The sequence below is a fragment of the Bufo bufo genome, chromosome 3 (assembly GCF_905171765.1).
Source record: "Bufo bufo chromosome 3, aBufBuf1.1, whole genome shotgun sequence".
Lineage (NCBI taxonomy): Eukaryota > Metazoa > Chordata > Amphibia > Anura > Bufonidae > Bufo > Bufo bufo.
Window position 1 is genome coordinate 289,410,694 of NC_053391.1, and position 25,306 is coordinate 289,435,999.

Genomic DNA, 25,306 nt, shown 5'->3' on the forward strand with positions numbered 1-25,306 from the left:
TCGCCAGATTGATTTGAACTTTCATCCCAACTTCTGCAGCATTCTGTACTATAGCTGCAGTACATGGCAGCCTCCTCTCTATGGCTTTTCCGCAAGTACTACTAGTGCATATTTATGGCACATATAAGAGCATACCCAATGCCAACCCTGGACTATCCTGGCATCATCTGTGTGTGTGCACAAGCTCAGACTGGCCCACAGGGGATTCCCCTGTGGGCCCCTGAGCAAGGTGGACCCCTAGTCTCCCACCCCCTGCACAAGTGGCACATAACACAGTAGACTTACTGCGCTACATACAAATATTCAATGTACAGCTCCTCAACCAGCCTATGTTCATATAAAAACCTTGTTAGATTATTTATTATATTTGAAATGTGTCCATATGGTGGGCCCCCAAAATAAATTTTACTGGTGGGCCCTAGGTACCCCAGACCGACACTGTGTGTGCATATATGAGTTCCAAATTAACCAGCTGTAGATGGCAGAGCAGAGTGGGGAGGCTGCCATGTACTGCATGCTTTATTACTGAAGGTTGCTCTCACATCACAGCCTGACCTCTCCTGTATCTTCAAGTCACTGCTCGCACACATCCCACTTACCCCCCCGACGTGCCATTCATCCTCCGCTGCTCACACAGCCCATATCTCACCCAGCACTGCCCGTATCTCACACTGCTCATCCAATATCTCGAAGTCACTGCTCGCAAACCCCCCCCCCCCCCCCCCGCCCTCCGTGCATTTTTATCCTCTGCTGCTCACATAGCCGTATCTCATACGTACAAGCCTGTCTCTCCAAGTCACTGCTCATTCCAAACCCCCAGCCATGTGCCATCCATCCTCCGCTGCTCACACAGCACAGTCCTGTCTGGCAACGTGGGCTCGGGCAGCATACCTGAAAGAGCAAGTGGCAATGGGATAATGGACAATGGGCAGTGAGTGGTCCCCCAGTTTGATAGCACTATGTGTGAGGTGACATGAGTGGCCAGAGCGCTGTCATTAGCATACAATGTGTATGCTAATTACAGCATTGGCGATTGTGTTAGCACCTGCCAGGGATGTGTTTTACAGCCCCTAAGGGCTTGTTCACACGACCGTTCTGTTTTTTGCGGTCCGCAAAAAACGGATGCCGCCCGTGTGCCTTTTGCAATTTGTGGAACGGAACAGGAGGCCCATTATAGAAATGCCTATTCTTGTCCGCAAAACGGATGAGAATAGGACAAGACTCAATTTTTGTGGGGCCACGGGACAGCGCAACGGATGCAGACAGAACACAGAGTGCTGTCCGCATCTTTTGCGGACCCATTGAAATGAATGGTTCTGTATACGACAGAATGCGGAACGCAGAAAACGGCCTGTATACAGAACACAAAATACGTTCATGTGAACGAGCCCTAATAGACATGGCAGGACTGATAATGAAAGTGCAGACGCCTGGGATGTATATTAGGAGCTATAAAACACATCGTGGAGACACTGTAAATCCACTGAGAGCAACCTGCTGTGCATAGGAAGCACAGCAGGTTGTAGAGCAAAAACGAAAAAAGAAAAATAAATACAACCAATTGGAGAAATGATTTCCTCCACAAAATTAAATTAGTGGTAATATTTTTTTTATTTTTTGACACAAAGGTGTGGATAGCCTTTAATGAATAATAAAACAATAGACATACCTGGTTCTCATGACATGGTCCTTGGCAATATTCTGTGAGGGTCTCCAAAGTCTGGGTTATAAGGGCCACATTTTTTTCATTGATGTATAGACCCAACAGACCAGACCCCCTGTGGTGCTCCACACATGATATCCAGGAACTGTAAAGTCTCACATACTAAGTTGTAATGGGTCCTTATTATTCTGATTCCGCAAGAAATTCTGATAGAAAAAAAAAATTGATTAAATTAAAAATAAGCCTTTCTGCAGATTATGCATACGACAAAAATGTGCTAGTTTTTCATACAGCATGCAGGAAATGTTAACATTATTGAGGCAAATACACGAGCCAGGGCATAACTACAATAGCGGCAGACCATGCTTATCTCCTCTTCTACTGGAGGTGAAAATTTGGTCAGGCCCCTGCACACGACCGTATGTATTTTGCAGTCCGCAAAACAAGGATCCCAGAAAAAATACGGATGAAATCTGTGTGCATTGCATATTTGCGGAACGGCATGTTATAAGGGAAAATAGTAAAATCTACAGAACACCTAACCCAAACTCGAACTTCTGTGAAGAAGTCCGGGTTTCGGTCTGGGTACCAAATATGCAGAATTTTTCTCACGCGCGTGCAAAAACGCCTTAAAAGGCTTTGCACTCGCGCGGAAAAATCGCACATTGTCCCGCAACGCACCTGCATCTTGTCCTGCCTCACACGCGACGCCCGTGTGAAAGAGGCCTAAGGGTACGTGCACATTTCCAAATGCAGTATCAGCAAAGTGAATGAGATTTGAAAAATCTCATGTACACTTTTTTTATTCCATACGGAAATAGAAAACAGAACATTGACATAAAAATACAGAAAAAAAACAGACAAACAACGCAACAAAACTTGCGATAAATACAGCGGATTTATGTGTTTTTTGTACGGTTTTGGTGCATATTTCATGCAGCTTTTCTGTATACAAGTATGCACTGTGTTCAGGTACCCTTGATGTGTCATACAAATTCTGAGCTAGTTTTGTTCCTCATCAAATTGTCCCTGCAGCCTAACTTGCAAAGTTATAATAAAAGGAAAAAAATAGTTTTGAAAAAACACTGATTAAAAATGGCACCCCTAAAAACAGGCATTCATTTTCACAATACAAAAGCAAAAAAACAAGTGTCACACCACCCTAAATTTATAATTCAAATTTTGAGCCTTTGTTCTCACAGGCACACAGTGGTATAGAAGACTTAAGGCCTCTTTCACACGGGCGTTGCGGAAAAATGTGCGGGTGCGTTGCGGGAACACCCGCGATTTTTCCGCGCGAGTGCAAAACATTGTAATGCGTTTTGCACTCGCGTGAGAAAAATCGCGCGTGTTTGGTACCCAAACCCGAACTTCTTCATAGAAGTTCGGGCTTGGGATCGGTGTTCTGTAAATAGTATTATTTTCCCTTATAACATGGTTATAAGGGAAAATAATAGCATTCTGAATACAGAATGCTAAGTAAAACAGGGCTGGAGGGGGTTAAAAAAAATAAAAAATCATTTAACTCACCTTAATCCACTTGCTCGTGATGCCGGGCATCTCCGTCTGACTCTTTTACTGTATAGGACCTGTGGAGAGCATTAACTATAGTTTAAGGACCTGGGATGACGTCACTCTGGTCATCACATGGTACGTCACATGATCTTTTACCATGGTGAATCACCATGGTACCATATTAAGGCCCCTTTCTCAATTTAAATTTTGATTTTTTATATTTTATTTTAATTTCTCTGCTTTTAAAACAGATAGTGATACCTCATAAAATAATTGTTAATGTACATTTCCCAGATGTCTACTTTATGTTGGCATCATTTTGAAAATGTAATTTTATTTGTTAGGACTTTAGAAGGCTTAGAAGTCTAAAAGCAATTCTTAAATTTGTTTTAGAAAACCTCCAAAACCCACTTTTTAAAGAACCAATTCAGTTAAGAAGTGACTTTGTGGGGCTTACATAGTAGAAACCATCCAGAAATGTAACTACATCTTCAAGTTATTCAAAACTAATTTTAAAAACTTTGTTACACTTTAGGTGTTCAACAAGAATGAAAGGAAAATGTAGAGCAATTTTTTTGCAGATTTTCCATTTTAATCTATTTTTAGCGTAACACAGCAAGGGTTAACAGCCAAACAAAACTCAATTTTTATTACTCCGATTCTGTAGTTTACCACTTATGTGGTTGTAAACTGGTGTATGGGCAAACGTTAGAAAGCAAAGTGAAGGAGCAACATATGGATTTTGGAGAGCAGATGTCGCTGGGATAATTTTATGTTGCCATGTTGCTTTAAAAGACCCCCTGATACCCCCTACAGTAGAAACTCCCAAAATGTATCCCCATTTTGGAAACTATAGTTTTATTGGTACTATTTTGGGGTATATATGATTTTAGATCGCTCAATATTATGCTTTTCGTGAGGTAACCCAAAAAATGGCTGTTCTGGCACAGTCTTTATTTTTTATTTTCTTACAGGGTTCACCTGACAGGATAGGTCATTATAGAACAGGTCGTTATGGGTGCGATGATCCCAATTATGTGTATTTTTATTTAGTTTGTTTCAGTTTTACATAATTTTTCTGAAAAGAAATCATGCTTTTGTGTCTCTATATTCTGAAAGCCATATTTTCTTTATTTTTCTGCTGATCGTCTTGTGTAGGGGCTTGTGTTTTAAGGGAAGAGTGGATGTTTTTATTGGTACTATTTTTGGGTACATATGATTTTTTGATCGTTTACGATCATACTTTTTTGGGACTTAGGTGACCAATAAATGGCTGTTTTGGCACGATTTTTATCTTTTATACGAAGTTCACCTGAGGAGGGTAATTCATGTAGGGTTGTTTCGGGTATCGAATTTTCGATACCCAATCGATACTTTTGTCCTGGTTTTGATACCGGGATTTGCCTTTTATCGATACTAGGCTGTGCTACTGCACAGCCCAGTATCAGAGATAATGGATCTCGCTGCTCTCAGCGCGGCCATGTTCCCTCAACAGCACGGGGAAAAGATAGCGGTCTCTCCCTCCCCCCTGTGCTGCCGCTGCCACCAATGGGAACGAAGAGGAGAAGAGGGCACACTGCGCCACCAATGATAACTAACGTTTAATACATTACAAATACAGGCGGCAGAAACACATTGCCGACACCTGACCTCTAACAGGGCACTACGTCCGCGGCAATTAACCCATCAGGTGCCGCACCTGAGGAGTTAATGCCGCTGACCTATTAACTAGCTCTTTGTTTAGAAATACAAATATGAGGTACCTTATAATTGGGTCACAAAAACTGATGAGAATATGGGTAGCCTTTAAAATATAACTTTTAATATTATATATATAAAATATATGCCCTTAGATAATAGTGCAAATTCAATCAGCGAGATGTGAGACCACCCCACTGTGAGGTGGGTAAGTCCTAATACTAGGGAGGGAAAGGAGAAGAGGGGAAGGGGCTGCTGGGTCTCTGCCCCTACTACACACCCTGGTTAAAAAGCCCTTCTCCAGGTCCACCGCAACCTCCTACAGTCCCTATGTCCTTCCCTAAACAGTGCTCTGACTGCCCAGCTTCGTCCTGAAGGGGAAGGAAAGAGAGGGGAGGGATCCCTAGTAACACTAATACCCACACACAAGGTTGCGCTCCCAGAGCCCTGGGACACACCTATTGGATGCAGCGCTAGGATGATGGAACCCTGCGTCCTGCATAGACAAAATCGTCAGGTGTCACAGTCCGTGAAACACCCGACAAACATGAAGTTACTGATGACAATAAATGCTGTAGAAGACACCAGTTAGTAGCCCGACGCGTTTCTCTGATGTTTGTCAGTTCGTCAGAAATAAATCCAGGCCCCTCTTGAACTCTTTTAGTGAATTAACCATCACCATCTTCTCAGGAAGAGCGTTCCATAGTCTCACTGCTCTTACCGTAAAGAATCATCTTCTATGTTTGTGTACAAAACGTCTTTCCTCCAGATGCAGAGGATGTCCCCTTGTCACAGTCCTGGGGATGAATAGCTGCAAAAAATGATACCCTTAAAGAAAATCACCCAAAAAATAAAAAAGCTATGGCTCTCAGACTATGGAGACACTAAAACATCATTTTTTTGGTTTCAAAAATGCTATTATTGTGTAAAACTTAAATAAATAACAATCTTCTCTATAAAACTGTCACATGACCTAACCCCTCAGATGAACGCTGTAAAAATAAATAAATAAAAACTGTTCCAAAACAGCCAATTTTTTGGTCATAAAGTGTAATAATGAATGATCAAAAAATCCTATGTACCCAATAATGGTAACAATAAAAACCTCAACTCTTTCTGCAAAAAACGAGCCCCTGCACAAGACGATCGGCAGAAAAATAAGAAAAATATGGCGTTCAGAAAATGGACACACAAAAACATAATTTCTTTTTCAAAAATGCTTTATTATTTAAAACTGAAACAAGCAAAAAGAGAGTAAACATATTTGATATCACTGCGTCCGTAACAACCTGCTCTATAAAAATAGCACATGATCTACCCTGTCAGATGAATCTTGTAAAATATAAAAAATAACAAAACGGTGCCAAAACAGCCATTTTTTGGTTACCTTGCCTCACAAAAAACTTAATATAGAGCAATTAAAAATCATATGTACCCCAAAACAGTACCAATAAATCTGGCACCTTATCCCCTAATTTCCAAAATAGGGTCACTTTTTGGGAGTTTCTACTGTAGGGGTGCATCAGGGGGGCTTTAAATGGGACATGGCATCTAAAAGCCAGTCCAGCAAAATCTGCCTTCCAAAAACCATGCGACGCTCCTTTTCTTCTGCGCCCTGCCGTGTGCCCATACATCAGTTTACGACCACATGTGGGATGTTTCTGTAAACCGCAGAATCAGGGTAATAAATATTGAGTTTTGTTTGGCTGTTAACCGCCTGGCTATGAGCTGAGCGCTGTGATTGGCCAGCGCTACAGCATAGTAGAAAGAGACGCCGGCAGGTTCCCCTGGGTGGAGCAAAACTATGAACATACCGGAGGCTATAACCGGAGAACGGAGCGGCGCCCGGGGATAACAGTAAGTGCAGGGGGATCCCTGGGCGCCGCTCTACACGTCTATATAGTCAGTTTAGATACTTTATTCGGGTGAAAGGTCCTCTTTAAGGTGAACCGGTCACCACAAAATGTAATGCAATCTGAAAGCACCATGTTATAGAGCAATAGAAAATGAGAAGATTTGTGGGAACAGATTCAGTAAAGCCTGTAATTTATACATTGATATATTTTCTTTTTCTAAGAGCTATTGGTACAAGGAGGAGGAGTTATCAGTGACTAACAGCTATCCCTGTATTCACACTTATACACACAATGCTATCAATAACTGATAACTCCTCCCTCCGGTACCGATGCTGTAACAGCAGGTAGAAAAAGCAGAGATATAAATGTAAAAATTATAGGCTTTACTGAATCTTTTCCCACAAAACTATATATAAATCTGGTCAGCTTCTCCTGCGGTGCTTTCAGGTTACATTGCATTTTGTGGTGACAGTTCCTGTTTAATCAGTAGTCAAATTCTATTCTGTCAATTATATCCCATATGCATATGAACTGTTTCTCAGATTCAACTTTATTGTACACGTGACTGTCAACTTTTTATAAGGACAGATATACAATGCATTCGGAAAGTCTTCAGACCATTTCACATTTTGTTGTGTTGCAGCTTTGTGCTAAAATAAAACAAATACATTCCCCCTCCCACATCAATCTGCACTCAATATTCCATATTGAGAAAGTGGAAACAGAATTTTAGAAATTTTTGCAAATTTATTAAAAAAGAAAAATCCAAAATTCACACTGACATAAGTATTCAGACCCTTTGCTATGACACTTAAACTGTCTGGAGTTTACAAAAAAAGCACCTAAAGGACTAAGACTGAAAAAAAAGATTCTCTGATCTGACGAAACAGAGATTGAACTTTTTGGCTCCAAATCAAGCGTCATGTTTCGAGAAAACCAGACACTGCTCATCACCTGCCCAATACCATCCCTACATTAAAACATGGTGGTGGCAGCATCATGCTATGGGGATGTTTTTCAAAGGCGGGGACAGGGAGACTGGTCAGGGTTGAGGGAAAGCTGAATGTAGCAAAGTACATATATACAGTCATTTCCATAAATATTGGGGCAATGACACAATTCTAACATTTTTGGCTATATACACCACCACAATGGATTTGAAATGAAACTAACAAGATGTGCTTTAACTGCAGACTGTCAGCTTTAATTTGAGGGCATTTACATCCAAATCAGGTGAACGGTGTAAGAATTACAACAGTTTGCATATGTGCCTCCCACTTGTTGATGGACCAAAAGTAATGGGACAGAATAATAATCATAAATAAAACTTTCACTTTTTAATACTTGGTTGCAAATCCTTTGCAGTCAATTACAGTCTGCAGTCTGGAACGCATAGATATCACCAGACGCTGGGTTTAATCCCTGGTGATGCTCTGCCAGGCCTCTACTGCAACTGCCTTCAGTTTTGTCTTCAGCAAATGAAATGCATGCTCAATCAGATTCAGGTCAGGTGATTGACTTGGCCATTGCATAACATTCCACTTCTTTCCCTTAAAAAACTCTTTGGTTGCTTTTGCAGTATGCTTTGGGTCATTGTCCATCTGCACTGTGAATCGCCGTCCAATGAGTTCTGAAGCATTTGGCTGAATATGAGCAGATAATATTGCCCAAAACACTTCAGAATTCATCCTGCTGCTTTTGTCAGCAGTCACATCATCAATCAATACAAGAGAACCAGTTCCATTGGCAGCCACATGCCCACACCATGGCACTACCACCACCATGCTTCACTGATGAGGTGGTATGCTGAGGATCATGAGCAGTTCCTTTCCTTCTCCATACTCTTCTCTTCCCATCACTCAGGTACAAGTTGATCTTGGTCTCATCTGTCCATAGGATGTTGTTCCAGAACTGTGAAAGCTTTTTTAGATGTCGCTTGGCAAACTCTAATCTGGCCTTCCTGTTTTTGAGGCTCACCAATGGTTTACATCTTGTGGTGAACCCTCTATATTCACTGTGGTGAAGTCTTCTCTTGATTGTTGACTTTGACACACATACACCTACGTCCTGGAGAGTGTTCTTGATCTGGCCAACTGTTGTGAAGGGTGTTTTCTTCACTAGGGAAAGAATTATTCGGTCATCCACCACAGTTGTTTTCTGTGGTCTTCAGGGTCTTTTAGTGTTGCTGAGCTCACTGGTGCGTTCCTTCTTTTTAAGAATGTTCCAAACAGTTGTTTTGGCCATGCCTAATGTTTTTGCTATCTCTCTGATGGGTTTGTTTTGTTTTTTCAGCCTAATGATGGCTTGCTTCACTAATAGTGAGAGCTCTTTGGATCTCATCTTGAGAGTTGACAGCAATAGATTCCAAATGCAAATAGCACACTTGAAATGAACTCTGGACCTTTTATCTGCTCATTGTAATTGGGATAATGAGGGAATAACACACCTGGCCATGGAACAGCTGAGAAGCCAATTGTCTCATTACTTTTGGTCCCTTAACAAGTGGGAGGCACATATGCAAACTGTTGTAATTCCTACACCGTTCCCCTGATTTGGATGTAAATACCCTTAAATTAAAGCTGACAGTCTGCAGTTAAAGCACATCTTGTTTGTTTTATTTCAAATCCATTGTGGTGGTGTATAGAGCCAAAAATGTTAGAATTGTGTTGATGTCCCAATATTTATGGACCTGACTGTATGTGCTCTGGACCTCAGACTGGTCCGAATGAGAAAACACAGGGAGGGACAACTCTGTGAATGTACATACTTGAGTAGCCCAGCAAGAGCCCTGACTTAAACCCAACGCTTAAAAATCATTGTTTGCCGGCAGCAAATTGTGCTGTCTTATTACGATCTGCCGCTAGACAGCATGGGGTTGAGTGATAGCATAGTGATCACTCCTCCCCATGCTGCAGAGAAGATCGCTGCATGTAACAGCAGCGGTCTTCTCCGCTAGCTATCAGGCGATTGTCAGGAGGGAACGCTTCCCTCTCAACAATCGCTTGCTCAATCGGCTTGTGTAATACAGGCTTTAGCATCGGGCAAAAGACACTTTAAACGAGTGCCAATCAACTTGTGCATCCAAGTACATGAAATTCAAATCGTTAAAAGCCATGTAAAAAGTGTATTGCAACATCTCTGGTAAATATAGATATGAAATAAATATGGAACACAATATAAGTACCGTGGTGGTATGAAAACAAAAAAGTGTCCTGCATCATCCTAAAGCACAAAGAGCAAGGCAATGAAGAATTTAAAATTAGTGGCCTAGTCTAAGAGGGCATCAGCAATACATATGCGGAAACTGGTGTCATACAGACTGGAGGGTTTAACTTCAAATTTTTCAAAACAGCTTGCTATTGCTTTTCACCCTCCTCTCTCCATTTTTCGTTCTCCAATGATGATCTGTAGACACAACATTTGACTGCTATAACCAACCTCAATGGTGTTGGCATGACACTGCTTTGCCAGTGATTTTTGGCAACAGGCACATGTAGTGTCTACAGGTAATCACTGGAGCCAGAAAAACTGAGATTGGCAAGGTATCAGGAAAGCATCAGCATTGGAGCAACAGCATAGTACTCCATCTGGTATACACATCTTATGTGTAATGTCCCATTGGGTCATAAAAGAGATATACCTATACCTTTAGACATCTGAGAGGAAAATATGCAAGTTAGGCCTCTTGCACACGACCGTTGTTCTGGTCCGCATCCGAGCTGCAGTTTTTGCGGCTCGGGTGAGGACCCATTCCCTTCAATGGGGCCGCAAAAGATGCATACAGCACTCCGTGTGCTGTCCGCATCGGTTGCTCCATTCCATAGCCCCGCAAAAAAAAAAAAAAATAACATGTCCTATTCTTGTCCGTTTTGCAGACAGGAATTTCTACAATGGGCCGCCTGTTCCGTCCCGCAAATTGCAGAAGGCACATGGACGGCTTCCGTGTTTTGTGGATCCGCAAAAAACAGAAAGGTCGTGTGCATGAAGCCTTAGAATTGATTAAATTGGTTCTCCGGGCATTTCGTCTAATTGATGTAATGTGCGAACCTGTGGAGGTAAGCTCTTTTACAGTAGTACTTCCCTCCTCACTTTGCACTGTCAGTTCATTAGAGTCAATGCAGCTCAACAGGAAAAGAAGTGGCCACATTTGGTCGAACAGCTGCAGCGCATGCCAGTACAGTGGAGACCCACAATGTAGCAAATAAATCCAAGTGGGCGCTAAATCTTCAATTCATGTATCCTTTATTTCATCTTTGCAACAATGGACGCGTTTCGGCCCATCTAGCCTTTGTCAGCTGACGAAGGCTGAACGGGCCGAAAAGCATCCATTGTTACATAGATGAAATAAAGGATACATGAATTGAAGATTTAGCGCCCGGTGGGATTTCTTTGCTACATTGTGGATTTCTTCCTTCCCGTGTGGGAGCGTCCCACGAGGTTGAAAGTGCTGAACGCTCCTGACTACGTAGTACAGTGGAGACAACTGCGTTGGAGGGTAAGTACTATGCAAAAGAGCTTCCCTCCACTGATTAGCACCATACATTAATTGGCCAAAATGACCAGAAAACCCCTATAAGCGCGAAAGAAAAATATTCCCACAAGTTGCCTATGGTTTCAAAGTAATATTTTGACATTTGCTGACCAGGAACTGGTGTTTCTTCTTACCTGTAGGTCTGGATTGTGGTTTTCACACAAGAGCTGAAGAAATCTCAAAATGGGTTCCATAATTAGTACAACAGGACCAACTTCATTACCTTCACCAAGCTCTCCCCCTTCATGTCCTTTGCGATGTTGGGGTCCTCCTGTTAGGACCCTTGAAGTAGGCACCACAATCCCTTAAGAGATAAAAGTAATCAGCAACAAATGGTTAACATTATACGTTTTAACAACTACTTATCTTAGGCTACTTTCACACTAGAATTTTTTGCGGACCCGTCATGGATCTGCAAAAACGCTTCCGTTACAAAAATACAACCGCATGCATCCGTCATGAACGGATCCGGTTGTATTATGTCTTCTATAGCCATGACGGATCCATCTTGAACACCATTGAAAATGGGAGACGGATCCGTTTTCTATTGTGTCAGAGAAAACGGATCCTTCCTGGTAAGTCAATGGGGACGGATCCATTTGGCTCCGCTTAGTCAGGCGGACAGCAAAACGTTCCAGGCAGCATTTTGGTATCCGCCTCCAGAGTGGAATGGTGACTGAACGGAGGTAAACTGATGTATTCTGAGCGGATCCTTTTCCATTGAGAATGCATTAGGGCAAAACTGATCCGTTTTGGACCGCTTGTGAGAGCCCTGAACGGATCTCAAACGGAAAGCCAAAACGCTAGTGTGAAAGTAGCCTTACCCGTCTTCATCAGAATAACTTTATCTTACTAAAGTTTATATGTGAAAATCTAAAAAGCATTCCTATTGTTTACATTTTTTTGATAAATTATTAGTGTATGCAAAGATCAACTGTAATGTAGCTTTTTAACCCCTTAAGAACTAGGCCATTTTTCACCTTAAAGGACCAGAAAGATTTTTGCTAATCTGACATGTGTCACTTTATGTGGTGATAACCTTAAAACGCTTTTACCAAGCCATTCTGAGATTGTTTTCTCGTCACATATTGTACTTCATGACAGTGGTAAATTTGAATCAAATTATTTCATTTTTATTTATAATAAAAATACCAAATTTACCAAAAATTTTCTAATTTCCATTTCTCTGCTTTTAAAACAGATATAGTGATACCTCATCTAATACTTATTACTTTACATTTCCCATATGTCTACTTCATGTTTGGATAATTTTGTGAATGCCATTTCATTTTTTGGGGACGTTAGAAGGCTTCTAAAAGTTTAGAAGCAAATCTTGAAACTTTTCAGAAAATTTCCAAAACCCACTTTTTAAGGACCAGTTCAGGTCTGAAGTCACATGAGGCTTACATAATAGAAACCACCCAATAATGACCCCATTTTAGAAACTACACCCCTCAAGGTATTCAAAACTGATTTTACAAATGTTGTTAACCCTTTAGGTGTTCCACAAGAATTAATGGAAAATTAAGATAAAAGTATTGCCACACGGTAGGGCGCAGAAGGAAAGGAATGCCATATGGTTTTTGGAAGGCAGATTTTGATAGACAGTTTTTTTACCGTGTCCCATTTGAAGCCACCCTGATGCACCCCTAGAGTAGAAACTCCAAAAAGTGACCCCATTTTAGAAACTACACCCCTCAAGGTATTCAAAACTGATTTTAAAAACTTGAGTTAACCCTTTAGGTGTTCCACAAGAATTAATTGAAAATGGGCAGATTTTTTTTGGGCAGATTTTCCATTTTAATCATTTTTTTCCGCTAACAAAGCAAGAATTAACAGCCAAACTAAACTCAATATTTATTGCCCTGATTCTGTAGTTTACAGAAACACCCCATATGTGGTTGTAAACTGCTGTACGGGCACACGACAGGGCGCAGAAGGAAAGGGATGCCATATGGTTTTTGAAGGGCAGATTTCATTGGGATAATTTTAACTTGCCATGTCACATTTGAAGACCCCCTGAGGCACCCCTAGAGTAGAAACTACAAAAAAGTAATTCCATTTTGGAAACTACGAGATAAGGTGGCAGTTTTATTAGTACTATTTTAGGGTATAGATGATTTTTGGTTTGCTCTATATTACACTTTTTGTGAGGCAAGGTAACAAAAAAAAAAAATAGCTGTTTTGGCACAGTTTTTATGTTTTGTTATTTGCAACGTTCATCTGACAGGTTAGATCATCAGCTATTTTTATAGAGCAGGTTGTTACAGACGCGACAATACCAAATTTGGTTGTTTGTTTCAGTTTTAGATAAAGCATTTTTGGAAAAATATTTTTTAGTGTCTTCATATTCTGAAAGCCATATTTTTTTTTATTTTTTTGGCGATTGTCTTATGTAGGGGCTCATTTTTTTCAGTATGAGATGACTGTTTGATTGGTACAATTTTGGGGTGCATTTGACTTTTTGATCGCTTGCTATTACAAAATTGATTTTTGACACAGTTTTTATTTTTTACGGTGTTCATCTGAGGGGTTAAATCATGTGATATTTTTATAGAGAAGGTTGTTACGGACACGGCGACAAATAAATAAAAAAAGGTATACATATTAGCTAAGTTTTATACATAAATATTTTTGAAACAAAAAAATAAAATAAAAATCATGTTTTAGTGTCACCAAAGTCCGAGAGCCATAGTTTTAGATAATAAAGCATTTTTGAAAAAAATGATTTTTTAGTGTCTTCATATTCTGAAAGCCATAGGTTTTTTTTTTTTGGGCGATTCTCTTAGGTAGGGTATCATTTTTGCGGGATGAGATGTCGGTTTGATTGGTACAATTTTGGGGTGCATATGACTTTTTGATCGCTTGCTATTACACTTTTTGTAATGTAAGGTGACAAAATGGCTTTTTGACACAGTTTTAATTTTTTTATTTTTACGGTGTTCACCTGAGGGGTTAAATCATGTGATATTTTTAAAGAGAAGGTTGTTACAGACGCAGCGATACCTAATATGTATACTTTTTTTTTTTTTTTTTTTACATTTAGCACAATAAAAGCATTTTTGAAACAAAAAAAATAAATAATGTTTTAATGTCTATATCAGGGGTCCTCAAACTACGGCCCGCGGGCCACATGCGTCCCTCCGATGACACTGATCCGGCCCGCCGGGTGTTTTGGCCGTTTCAGCAATTCTGGCAGGGCACAGCAGGAGATGAGCGCTGCGCTTCCATTGCGCTCATCTCCATAGTGATCTGCATCGCCTTCCTCAGGACAGCGATACAGATTGCTGTGCTGTGGCAGGGGAGGGAGATACGTCTCCCTTCCCTGTTCCTCTGATAGGCTGCAGGCCTTGTGCCGGCAGCCTATCAGAGGCCAGTGCAGACGGCGCGATTACATCAGACGGCTTGAGCAGTACAGAGCGGGACACAGGCCAGAAGAGGCTTGCACCACACCGCATCGCAGATGGTAAGTATGAGTGTTTTTTTTATTTTATTAAATCGGCCAATTTTTTGGCCCCACTTATTACTGGCACATGGGGGGGCAGCAATTGGCACTTATTACTGGCACATGGGGGGGTGGCAGCAGAGAGGAGACTGGCACATGATGGGGGAGAATTGGCACTTATTACTGACACATGAGGGGTGGCAGCAGAGAGAAGACTGGCACATGATGGGGGGGAGAATTGGCACTTATTACTGGCACATGGGAGGGTGGCAGCAGAGAGGAGACTGGAACATGATGGGGGGGAGAATTGGCACTTATTACTGGCACATGGGGGGTGGCAGCAGAGAGGAGACTGGCACATGATGGGGGGGAGAATTGGAACTTATTACTGTCACATGGGGGGGGTGGCAGCAGAGAGGAGACTGGCAAATGATGGGGGGGAGAATTGGCACTTATTACTGGCACATGGGGGGGGGCAGCAGAGAGGAGACTGGAACATGATGGGGGGGAGAATTGGCACTTATTACTGGCACATGGGGGGTGGCAGCATAAAGGAGACTGGCACATGATGGGGGGGAGAATTGGCACTTATTATTGGCACATGGGGGGATGGCAGCAGAGATGAGACTGGCATATGATGGGTGGGGGGGAGAATTGGCACTTTTTACTGGCACATGGGGGGGGTGGCAGCATAGAGGAGACTGGCACATGAGTGGGGGGGGGAGGAGAGTAGCACTAATTACTGGTACATGAGTGGCGGGGAGAGGCACTTTTCACTAGCACATGATTGGGGGGCATCTATGGGGGCACCTCTTACTGGCACATTATTGGGGGGCACTATGGGGACATTTACTGAGGCCACAAAGAAGGGGTATTTTATATGGGGGGCTCTGTGTGGCACTAATATTATCAGTGGTATTATCTGTTTCTGCAGTATAGTATTGGGGAGCTCTGGGTCCGCCACTGGTTCTATTCATCTTGCCGCGCAGGCGCACCTCCTTCCAGACCTGTGAACCTCATGTGCAGCTGCGTCACAGGAAGTCCGGAGAAGAAGAAAGGAGAAGGAGACGTTCAGGGGTAGGGAAATGTGTTTTTTCACTTCAAAATAAGATATGTGCAGTGTGCATAGGAATTTGTTCATAGTTAAAGGGGTTTTCCCATCTTGGACAATGGGGGCATATCGCTAGGATATGCCCCCATTGTCCTATAGGACCCGCACCTATATAGAGAACGGAACCCCGAAAGTGAAGGAGGGCGCACTACGCATGCCCAGCTGCCCTCCATTTATTTCTATGGGGCTGCCGAAAATAGCAGAGCGCTGGCTCGGCTATTTCCGTTGGCCTCATAGAAATGAATTGGAGCATGAGCAGTGCATGCGCGGTACGCTCCCATTCACTTTCGGGGCTCCGTTCTCTATATAGGTGCGGGTCCTAGCGGTGGGACCCGCACCTAACTATATGCCCCCATTGTCCAAGATGGGAATACCCCTTTAAACTATAGTCCGGCCCTCCAACGGTCTGAGGGACAGTGAACTGGCCCCCTGTTTAAAAAGTTTGAGGACCCCTGGTCTATATAGTCTGAGCCATAGTTATTATTTTTTGGGGCGATTGTCCTATGCAGGGGCTCATTTTTTGCAGGATGAGGTGACAGTTAGATTGGTATTATTTTTGGGGGCATACACCTTTTTGATCGCTTGGTGTTGCACTTTTTGTGATGTAAGGTGACAAAATGGCTTTTTTTTACATCGTTTTTATTTTTTATGGTGTCTATCGGACGGGGTGGATCATGTGATATATTTATAGAGCCGGTCGTTACGGACGCAACGATGCCCAATATGTGCGTTTTTTTTTCTTATAAAATCAGGGGAAAGGGGCATTTTTATTTTTTTTTAACTTGAAACTTAATTTTTTTTATTCAAAACACTTTTTTTTACTTTAAGATAAAACTAAACAAGAAAACTTTACTTCTGTCCCACTCTGGGACTTCAACTTTTGGGGGTCTGATCCCCTCTGCAATTCATTACAATACATGCATGTATCTCCTCGGCACCCGTAGAAGGCAGGTCCCGATGCCGTGCAAGGCATTGGGCAGCCTCTGCACGGCATCGGGCTGCCATCTGACACATCGAGTCCCCGCCACAGCAGCGCGGGGACGCTATGCGCTCACTCACCCGCCGGAAACAACTTCTGTGTCTTGGTCAGCGTGGACCGCGGCATAGAAGGGGTTAATCCGCCTGCATCGTTGTAAACAGCGATGTCGGCGGATACAGCAGAGGCCCGGCTACCAGGGACTGCCAGGCCCCTGCAGTGATCGCGCGCGCACCACTTCAGTGCCCACCCGATCAGCCAGCCGTGCATGTATACGGCGGAATGCATTCTGGCAATGCATCCCCCGTCGTTCATTCACCGCGTTTTGCGTTTAGGGGTTAACAAAAACAACTTCTTGATCCGTATTTTGTCCCTACAGCGGGCTACTGCACTGTCTGTAAAGGCTGTATTACTCCGGATTTTGATGATCGCTAACGAGCGTGCATCGTGCAGTGTAATACTGCCGCTGATTGCCCGATGAATGAGGAAAAACTTGTTCATCGGGCATAACGATCGCTACTCCTCATGCTGCTGAGGACAGCGCTGCAGTGGTCTCCTCCACTAACTAGCAGGCGATTGCCGGGAGGGAACGCTTCCCTCCTGACAATCGCTCGCTCAATAGTCCTTTGTAATGTCTACACCAAAAATCTGTGTAAAAAGTGCCACAAAATGGAGCATCAAGGGTTTCTACACTTTTTCTGACATACTTGACAAGGGGGTGGGGCATAGCAGAAGAGGAGCAGCTTTGTGTGAAAGGGAGAGACATGAAATGTGCCATTTTGCACCAAACATTAGTGTTGAATTTCCTTGTGCTTCGTGGTAACTAATAAATTTTCCCTGAAATGGCGATAAAATAAAAAAAATAACAAAATAAAAAATATAAAAATATTCATACCTCATCCTCTTGAGAGCAAAGAGGCCGCCTCAGCCATCTTGCTTGAAGATCCCGCGCAAAATCTCATCAAGCACTGCGTGAGATTTCTCACTGGATCTTCAAGCAAGATGGCCACAGCAGCCTCTTCGTGCTCAAATGAATAAGGCCTCTTTCACACAGCTTTTTTTTTTTTTTGCATTCACGGGGGTTTTTTTGCGTTCCGTATACAGATATTCATTTCAATGGTTCCGCAAAAAAACAGAATGTACTCCCTACATATTCGCCGTATTTCCGTTCCGTTGAAAGATAGAACATGTCGTATTATTACCCACAAATCACGTTCCGTGGCTCCATCCAAGTAAATGGGTCCGCAAACGGAACACATGCGGAAATTAATCTGTATGTCTTCCGTATCCGTTCAGTTTTGGCAGAAACCATCTATTGAAAACGTAATGCCCAGCCCAATTTTTTCTATGTAATTACTGTATACTCTATATGCCATATGGAAAAACGGAACAGAAAAGGAACCAAAAAACGGAACAACGGATCCGTAAAAAACAGACCGCAAAACGGTCGTGTGAAAGAGGCCTAAGGTTGAGAGCCCGCAAGTCCTTTTTTTTTTAAGATTAACCACTGATAGGCCTTAATATTAATCTCAGGTGCTGTGGTCAGCCATGAACACGGTATCCAAGGGGTTCAATGATGGGGAGGCACAATCGCTGTTCCCAGTCATTGCGCCTGCTACCTACAAATAATTTTTTTGAAAAATTTGGTGAATCATTTATTTATATTTTTTAAGAACTTCGCTCATCTCTAGCCACAATTATGGTGTAAAAATCAATCTCAAAGTAAACCAACCAATAGTTGGGATAAAGTCAGAGAAAAGTGTCTATTCCTGCACCAGGATTGTCATCCAGCCTGAGCCACTGCAATAAATCTGTACAGGTCTAGACAGCCTGTCTAAGTTTATGCTATCTTTATGATTAGTAAATCTGGGCCTATGTGAGGAATAGGGGAGAAAGACAGGGTTCTTGCACATAGAAATTCTCCCGTCACACAGATCATGGTCTAGTAAGTATTCTACTACTGCTGTGTGCTGAGGAGGGGACATCAAACAGCTTTCAGTTCTCATGAAGGGGTGCTGAACACAGTAGTGAACTTCGTAGAAAACGAACTCAGGACACTGATTAGGGCCCTCTTCATTAGAAGGAATCATTACAAATATCAGTGGTGCTAGGTGTTGGAGAATATTATAGCCCCCTCTGGAGCTAAGCCCCCCCAAGAAAACCGAGCCTGCAGGGAGTGAAAACTGGCAAAAAATGATTCATACAAGTAAAATTATGGTCATGTTATTACAGTACACACAATGAATTGATACTGAAAAGTCACCTGGACTGGTATACATTAAAAGTTTAAAGCAAAACATTATTTTTGTTTGCAGGAAAGCCCAACCTGCGGCCCTCCAGCTGTTGCAAAATTACAACTCCCAGCATGCCTAGAGACAGTCTACAGCTATAAGGGCATGCTGGGAGTTGTAGTTTTGCAACAGCTGGAGGGCCAAGCATCCCTGCTTTAGGGCATGTTCACATTTACGCTAATATTTCCCTTTTTCTGCTGCGTTATAGGAGCAGAACAACGAAAATAACAGAACTGACAGGAACAGAGTCAAACAGACCCTGGACTTTTTCATTTTTGGCAAACTCTGTGATGGAAGTCCCAAACAGAGCCTCCAGCACAGGTGTGGATTTCTGTTTTATTTAAATGTATTTTACTTCTTAATGCTGAAAACACATATAGGTATTTTGTACAGTTTTTCTGGTTTTAGTGCCTTTAGGGTTGTTTTTGCTCCAGATGATAGCTGAAAGTCTATGGATGAGATATGCAGAGCAGATTAGTGTTCTGGTGGATTGGTGGAATTTTTGTTTCTCTGAAGATTTTTTTAAAGGAGCATATTGAAGCTTTCTGCATTTTTCAGGCATTTTTAATACCCTTCTTTATAGGAAACAAATGCCTGCAAAAAACAGCATCCACGCATTCATTTTGCAAAAAGATGTATAAAAACTCCATAACAATGCATGCTGTATACAAAAACGCAATAGGACTTTAAAGCTTTCTTTACTGCCAAAAACACCAAAGCAAATTCATGCTTATAGGGTCCCATAAGAAGGGGTTTTTCAGGAATTAGAAATTGATGACCTGTCCTCATAATAATAGGTAGGTCATCAATATCAGGTCATGAAATGAATGACCTGTCTTCATGATAGGTCATCAATATCTGATACCCCACCGATCAGCTGTTTCAGGCTGCTTTGTAGTTTCTGGTAGTGGCTTACTGCAGCTGTGGATGAGAGCTGAGATACAGTATCCTGGCACAGCCACCACACAGTGGATGAGGTCTTCGGATTCTGCTTCCAACCACTGTATAGTTTCCAGCACTGGCTGCTCTCTGAAACAAGGGGCATAACGGGTGTTGGACCCCCACCGATCTGATATTAATAACATATCCTGAGGATAGGTCAGCAATAGCTAAGTCCTAGAAACCCCCTTTAACAACTTATACACATACTACTATAAAAGTAAAAATATATTAGTACTGTGTTAGCCAATAAATAGAAAATATATTTAAAAAAATGATTCCTTAGTAACTAACTGGCAAACTGAAAAGATGATGACAAAATGGCATGCTTTCAATGCTACTCAGGTCCATCAGACATGGTATAATACAGTATCTTAAGATTCATAAAAAGGTTTTGTGTATAAGTGAAACTTCAGATACTGTGTTATAACATGCCTGAGGAAGAGACCTGTGTAGTCTTGAAAGCTTGTACTTTTTTCTTTTCCGTTAGCTATTAAAATGTATTAATATGTTACCTTTTGTGGTAAGATTTCCACCCGCCTCATAGGTTTCATTTGACCCCAGATCATTCATGTTCACAGACATTGTGGATTTTATTTCCTGCTGAGCACTTTTAATTCTTTCAAACAGGACCTTGAAAAACTTTTCTGACTTGATGTCACCCTTCATTAAATTGTAAAATGAATTCTGGGAACAAACAGATATGTAAATCTAATTAACATTTATTTTTTTTGTTTACAGACAAACATTGTGTCTTTGTGTATAAGGTACAGTATTTTGCTTTGCATTTTAGTGTGATTTTCTGTATGCTTACATACTGTAAATATGGTACACTGCAACGGGAAAACCATTTTTAAATAGAGAAACCTTTTTGCGTATGTCTGTTTCTCAACTGTGTCAGATACACGGAAAGTCTTGTCAGATCAGGTCCAAAGTGTCCCTTATATGGCTGCCTTTACATTTTTAGTCCATATTTTGATGTACCATATGTAAGGCATGTTGCGGGCTTAATCCCAAAGCATCATGCATACAACCGAATTTTGTATCTGTGTTCAATCAGCATTTTTTCCGGATTGCATAAGAAACCATTCATTTCTTAGGGTCTGCAAAAGGAACGAAGCACCGTTCTGCAAAAGATAAAAACATGTCCTTTTCTTGACCGCAAAATGGACCATGGACCCAGTGAATCAATCGGTCCCCAAAAACAGATAATACAAGGACATCACCTGCATTTTGCAGACTTCAAAACAGATACGGTTGTGTGCTTGAGGCCTATAGCTGACAAAACCCAATGATATTGAGCAACTGGTATATGTATATTATAAGAACATTTTATCTTTTAAAGATATTTATTTTACATAGGTGAGTAGTATTCAGTTGTGTATACAATAATTTCCTGAAAGTTCCAAATATTACAAACTCAGTTCTTCAAAGGGGTTTTGTTATAATAAAGTGATAGCATATTCCTATCATTTACTGATCAATGGGGTTATAACTGCCAGTACCCTCAACCAATCCTCAGAATGAATGAGCAGTATTACTGGTTGAATGGGCCTGAGCTGCTGCTCCCTATACAATAGGTGTCAAGGTGCACTGCTGTGCAGGAAATAAGTCAAGTCCCTTTATTCTCATTATTTTCAGTGGTCTCAGATTTGGACTCCGACCAGTCAATGTTATTACATATCGGTGGCATGACCTAACAATGGTGGAGTAAACACACGCTACAGTGGAGCTCCTGACACAGAAGTGCTACAGCACAGAGCATACCTTCCTTCCTTACTGCACCCAATGGTGAAGAGAAATCAAGGGGGTATTTCAGCATGGACCCAGAAAATCCCCACTACTGAGAGAGGCGGCCTACACTTATCTCCACAGCATGGCCTCCTCGCAGAGCAATAAGAGAAGCTACGTTACAAGGGCTATGCCATCACACCTGTACCTCTGCTCTGGCCAACTACCACAACAGATTGTAGAGAGGTGAGAGCCAAGAGTAACATCTGTCCTTGCATATTCCCAGTTCTGGATATGTTCAGCCGTAATGAAGCCTTAGCTCCCCTTGCCACCTCATAATTGTGAATGCCAGAAGCAGCCTTTAGCTCCGACAGAGTCAGCTCCTTATGGACTTATCGACTAGGGTATTGCAGCAAGTGCTGGGACATCTATTTATATTGCTGAGCATGCTGCAGAGCCTGGGCATTCTTCACCAGGGCAGGGCTCTCATTGGGACTGGAGGGAGCATGCGAAGGGACATTTTGAACCCAGAGGCGCAGGCGTTAGATGTTAAAGTTAATGAGGTTTGTACGTGTGAAGAGTACCTCTTCTCCAAGGTAGATAGTATTGATCTCCAGTGGGACACTCATGAACAACACATAACTGTAATCGGGTTGATGCAGAAAACAGGAGTCAGAGGAACAATATTAGGATCAGGGGCCTACATGAGTCTGTTAACACTATAGACCTTCTACCTATGCCCCAGAATATATTCAATGATATTCTAAGCAACCCAGGAAGTGCTAGAGATCAACAGAGCACACAGAGCTCTGGGCTCCATTAACCTAGATGTGAGTAGGCCTCATAACGTGATCGGTCAAATGCATTACTACTCTGTGAAAGAGAAAATTATGCGCTGGAAGAGCATAATGTGGATCACTATGAATATGGTGGAGCCCAGATCATCTTTTTGCAGGACTTGTCATGTTCTACATAACTACTATACAAAGCATTGTGCCCCCTCCTGGATCTCTTGAGTGAATATGAGATTCCTTACCTCCTAGTGATTTCCATTCCAGTTGGTGGTACACAGGAATGGGGGGCACCTGGAACTCTGCAACCTGGCAGACCTACATCATTTTCTGTCAGCTCTAGATTTTCCTGCATTGGCTCTACCTGATTGGTCCCCCATCCCACCCATGTCAGTATGCCATAAATCTGGGAGAGATGATCAGGAAAACCGGGAGAATGGAGTATAGACCTGGACAATCTTCTGGAGCTGATGACAGAACATAAATATGCAGTAGGAGTTTGGTGAAGCTGGAGCAGCTCAGTCTTGTTAGGAGACATGTTAAACTACGGCTTTGTAGTTATTCTGCGCTTACTTCAGGCTTTTGCTCCTGCACTAATGTGCAGTGGCCTCCATTGGTACCAACTTGCTGTAAGAGGCATTTGATATATTCACAAGTTGAACAAGAGGCCCGGGGGAGAAGAGGGGAGCCCACAGTGGGGCTATGGGAGTTCAATCCCATGTGGGAGAACGTTTCACTTATGTTTCTATGTTCTTACGCATTTTACACATTACAGTCTTTGATACTCAACCTTGTTAGTCCATAGAGGGAGGAAATGCAGTTATTTAGGTATTACAATAATTCTGCATCGTTCTCTCTATTATTGTTTGTGTTGGTCCACACCACTTTAGGATAGACGTCTTTAAGTGTTATGTTGGCAAGTGGACTTTTGTTTTCTGTTCAGGTTACACCCTTTCTGACCCGCCCTTAGGTTGAAATGTCGAACAGCAGTATTAAACTAGCCTCATTAAATGTCTGAGGTTTCAATTAACCTCAGATCATATATACAATGCATAGGCAGAAGGTTCATGTCCTTTTTTTGCTGCAAACACATTTTAAAGGGCATCTGTCAAGCAGATTTGTAACTATGAAACTGACTGATCTGTTGCATGTGCGCTTGGCATCCGAAGGCAACTGTGTTGGTCCAGTGTTCATATGTGCCCATATTGCTGAGAAAAATGATGTTTTTATATATGCAAATGAGCCTCTTGGAGCAATGGCGGCATTGCCGTTACACACTCAGCATTCTCGATACTATAAGCTCCAGATCCACCTGAAGGTGTACACAATTGGCGATGTGTATCTTTACAATCAGGGTAAAGCTCTTAAGGACATATTGCTTCAGACTGTTTCTTTTATTGAAGGGGTCTCATATTAGGAGGGGATTACAACTTTGTCATAGACCCCCCTCCCTGGACTCCTCCTCCGGCAGGACCTTGGTCCCCCACTCTTACTAATGATTGGCTAAGGACACCTTACGGGATCACCAATTAGTGGATGTTTGGTGGATCTAGAGACAAAGATTATTCATATTATTCCCCAGCTCATGTGTCACACAGCAGATTTGATATTTTTTTCATTTCTCAATATACCCTGACCTTTAACCCAATGGCTTAGATTGGAGTCAAGGTGTGGTTGGACTATGCCTCAATCTTGATGACCTTGTGTCTGCCAGAATTGGAGTCCAGGGAGCAGTAGTGGCATCTCAATGAGTCTCTTACAGGGTGTAGTCTGTAGGAGTGCAGCAGAGAGAGCAATCTTGAACATTATTACTGATCATGCCTCTCACTGTACTCCTCTTCCCATTTAGTGGGACGCATTATAATGTGTAGTTGGGGAGGTACTGATTCAAGAGGGTCAAGACTCAAAAAAAAATACAGATACTTTCCAACAACTCCTTACTAAGTTGACAGAACTAGATAGGACTCACAAGGAAACACTGACCAGAGAAAAATTGAAAGATGTGATTTCCCAGATTTATAAAGAGAAATATAAGAATATGAACGCGTAAATAAAAAGCGGTAAGGCCCTTGCTAGAGTCATTCACCTCAGACTGCTGGTATGCCACACAGCCTTGATCAGAAATTTGGGAGGAACTGAAATTGATAACACCAGACATATTACGAATATTATTTAGTATTATGAATCCTTATACAATATAGAAGGTCAGTAGGCTAATCTTCCGATATCTTCTCTTGATGCGAGATTATGTAGAAGACACCAATCTTGTTTTTCAAGATGATCTAGTGAGAGAGTTACACTCCCCGTTTACTGAGAAATAATTAGGGTTAGTTGTCTCTTAAAGGGGGGGAAAGTCTGGGTCTGGATGATTTAACGGTTCTATTATACAAAATGTTGCATACATCCTTGTTAAAGGGTTTCTATCACTTTGTTTCACCTATTTAGCTTTCAGACACTAGCGATCCGCTAGTGTCTGCTTTATCTAACCATCCTAATATAACTGTTTATTGGGCAGCCGTTTAGCTAAAAAAATAACTTATATAGATATGCAAATGAGCCTCTAGGTGCTATGGGGGCGTGATTAGCACCTAGAGGCTCTGTCTACCTTAACAAACTGCCGCCGCCCAGCGCGTCCCTCCAGCCCGCCCATCTCCTCCGGAATGCGATGCTCCTCGTATTCGGCGCATGCGTAGTGAATGTCTGATCGCTTCCCTGCTCAGACATCTCCACTGCGCCTGCGCCGATGACGTCATAGTGCT

General features: G+C 42.1%; 1 protein-coding gene across 1 annotated transcript in view; it reads right to left on the reverse strand.

Annotated features, from left to right (window-relative positions):
- Positions 1–25,306, reverse strand: part of ITPR3 (inositol 1,4,5-trisphosphate receptor type 3) — a 605,308-nt gene that overhangs the window by 199,305 nt on the left and 380,697 nt on the right. The window contains 5 exon segments of the mRNA XM_040424182.1: positions 1,670–1,778; positions 1,780–1,841; positions 1,843–1,869; positions 11,398–11,567; positions 20,541–20,712. Of these exon segments, the coding sequence (XP_040280116.1) occupies positions 1,670–1,778; positions 1,780–1,841; positions 1,843–1,869; positions 11,398–11,567; positions 20,541–20,712 (540 nt within the window).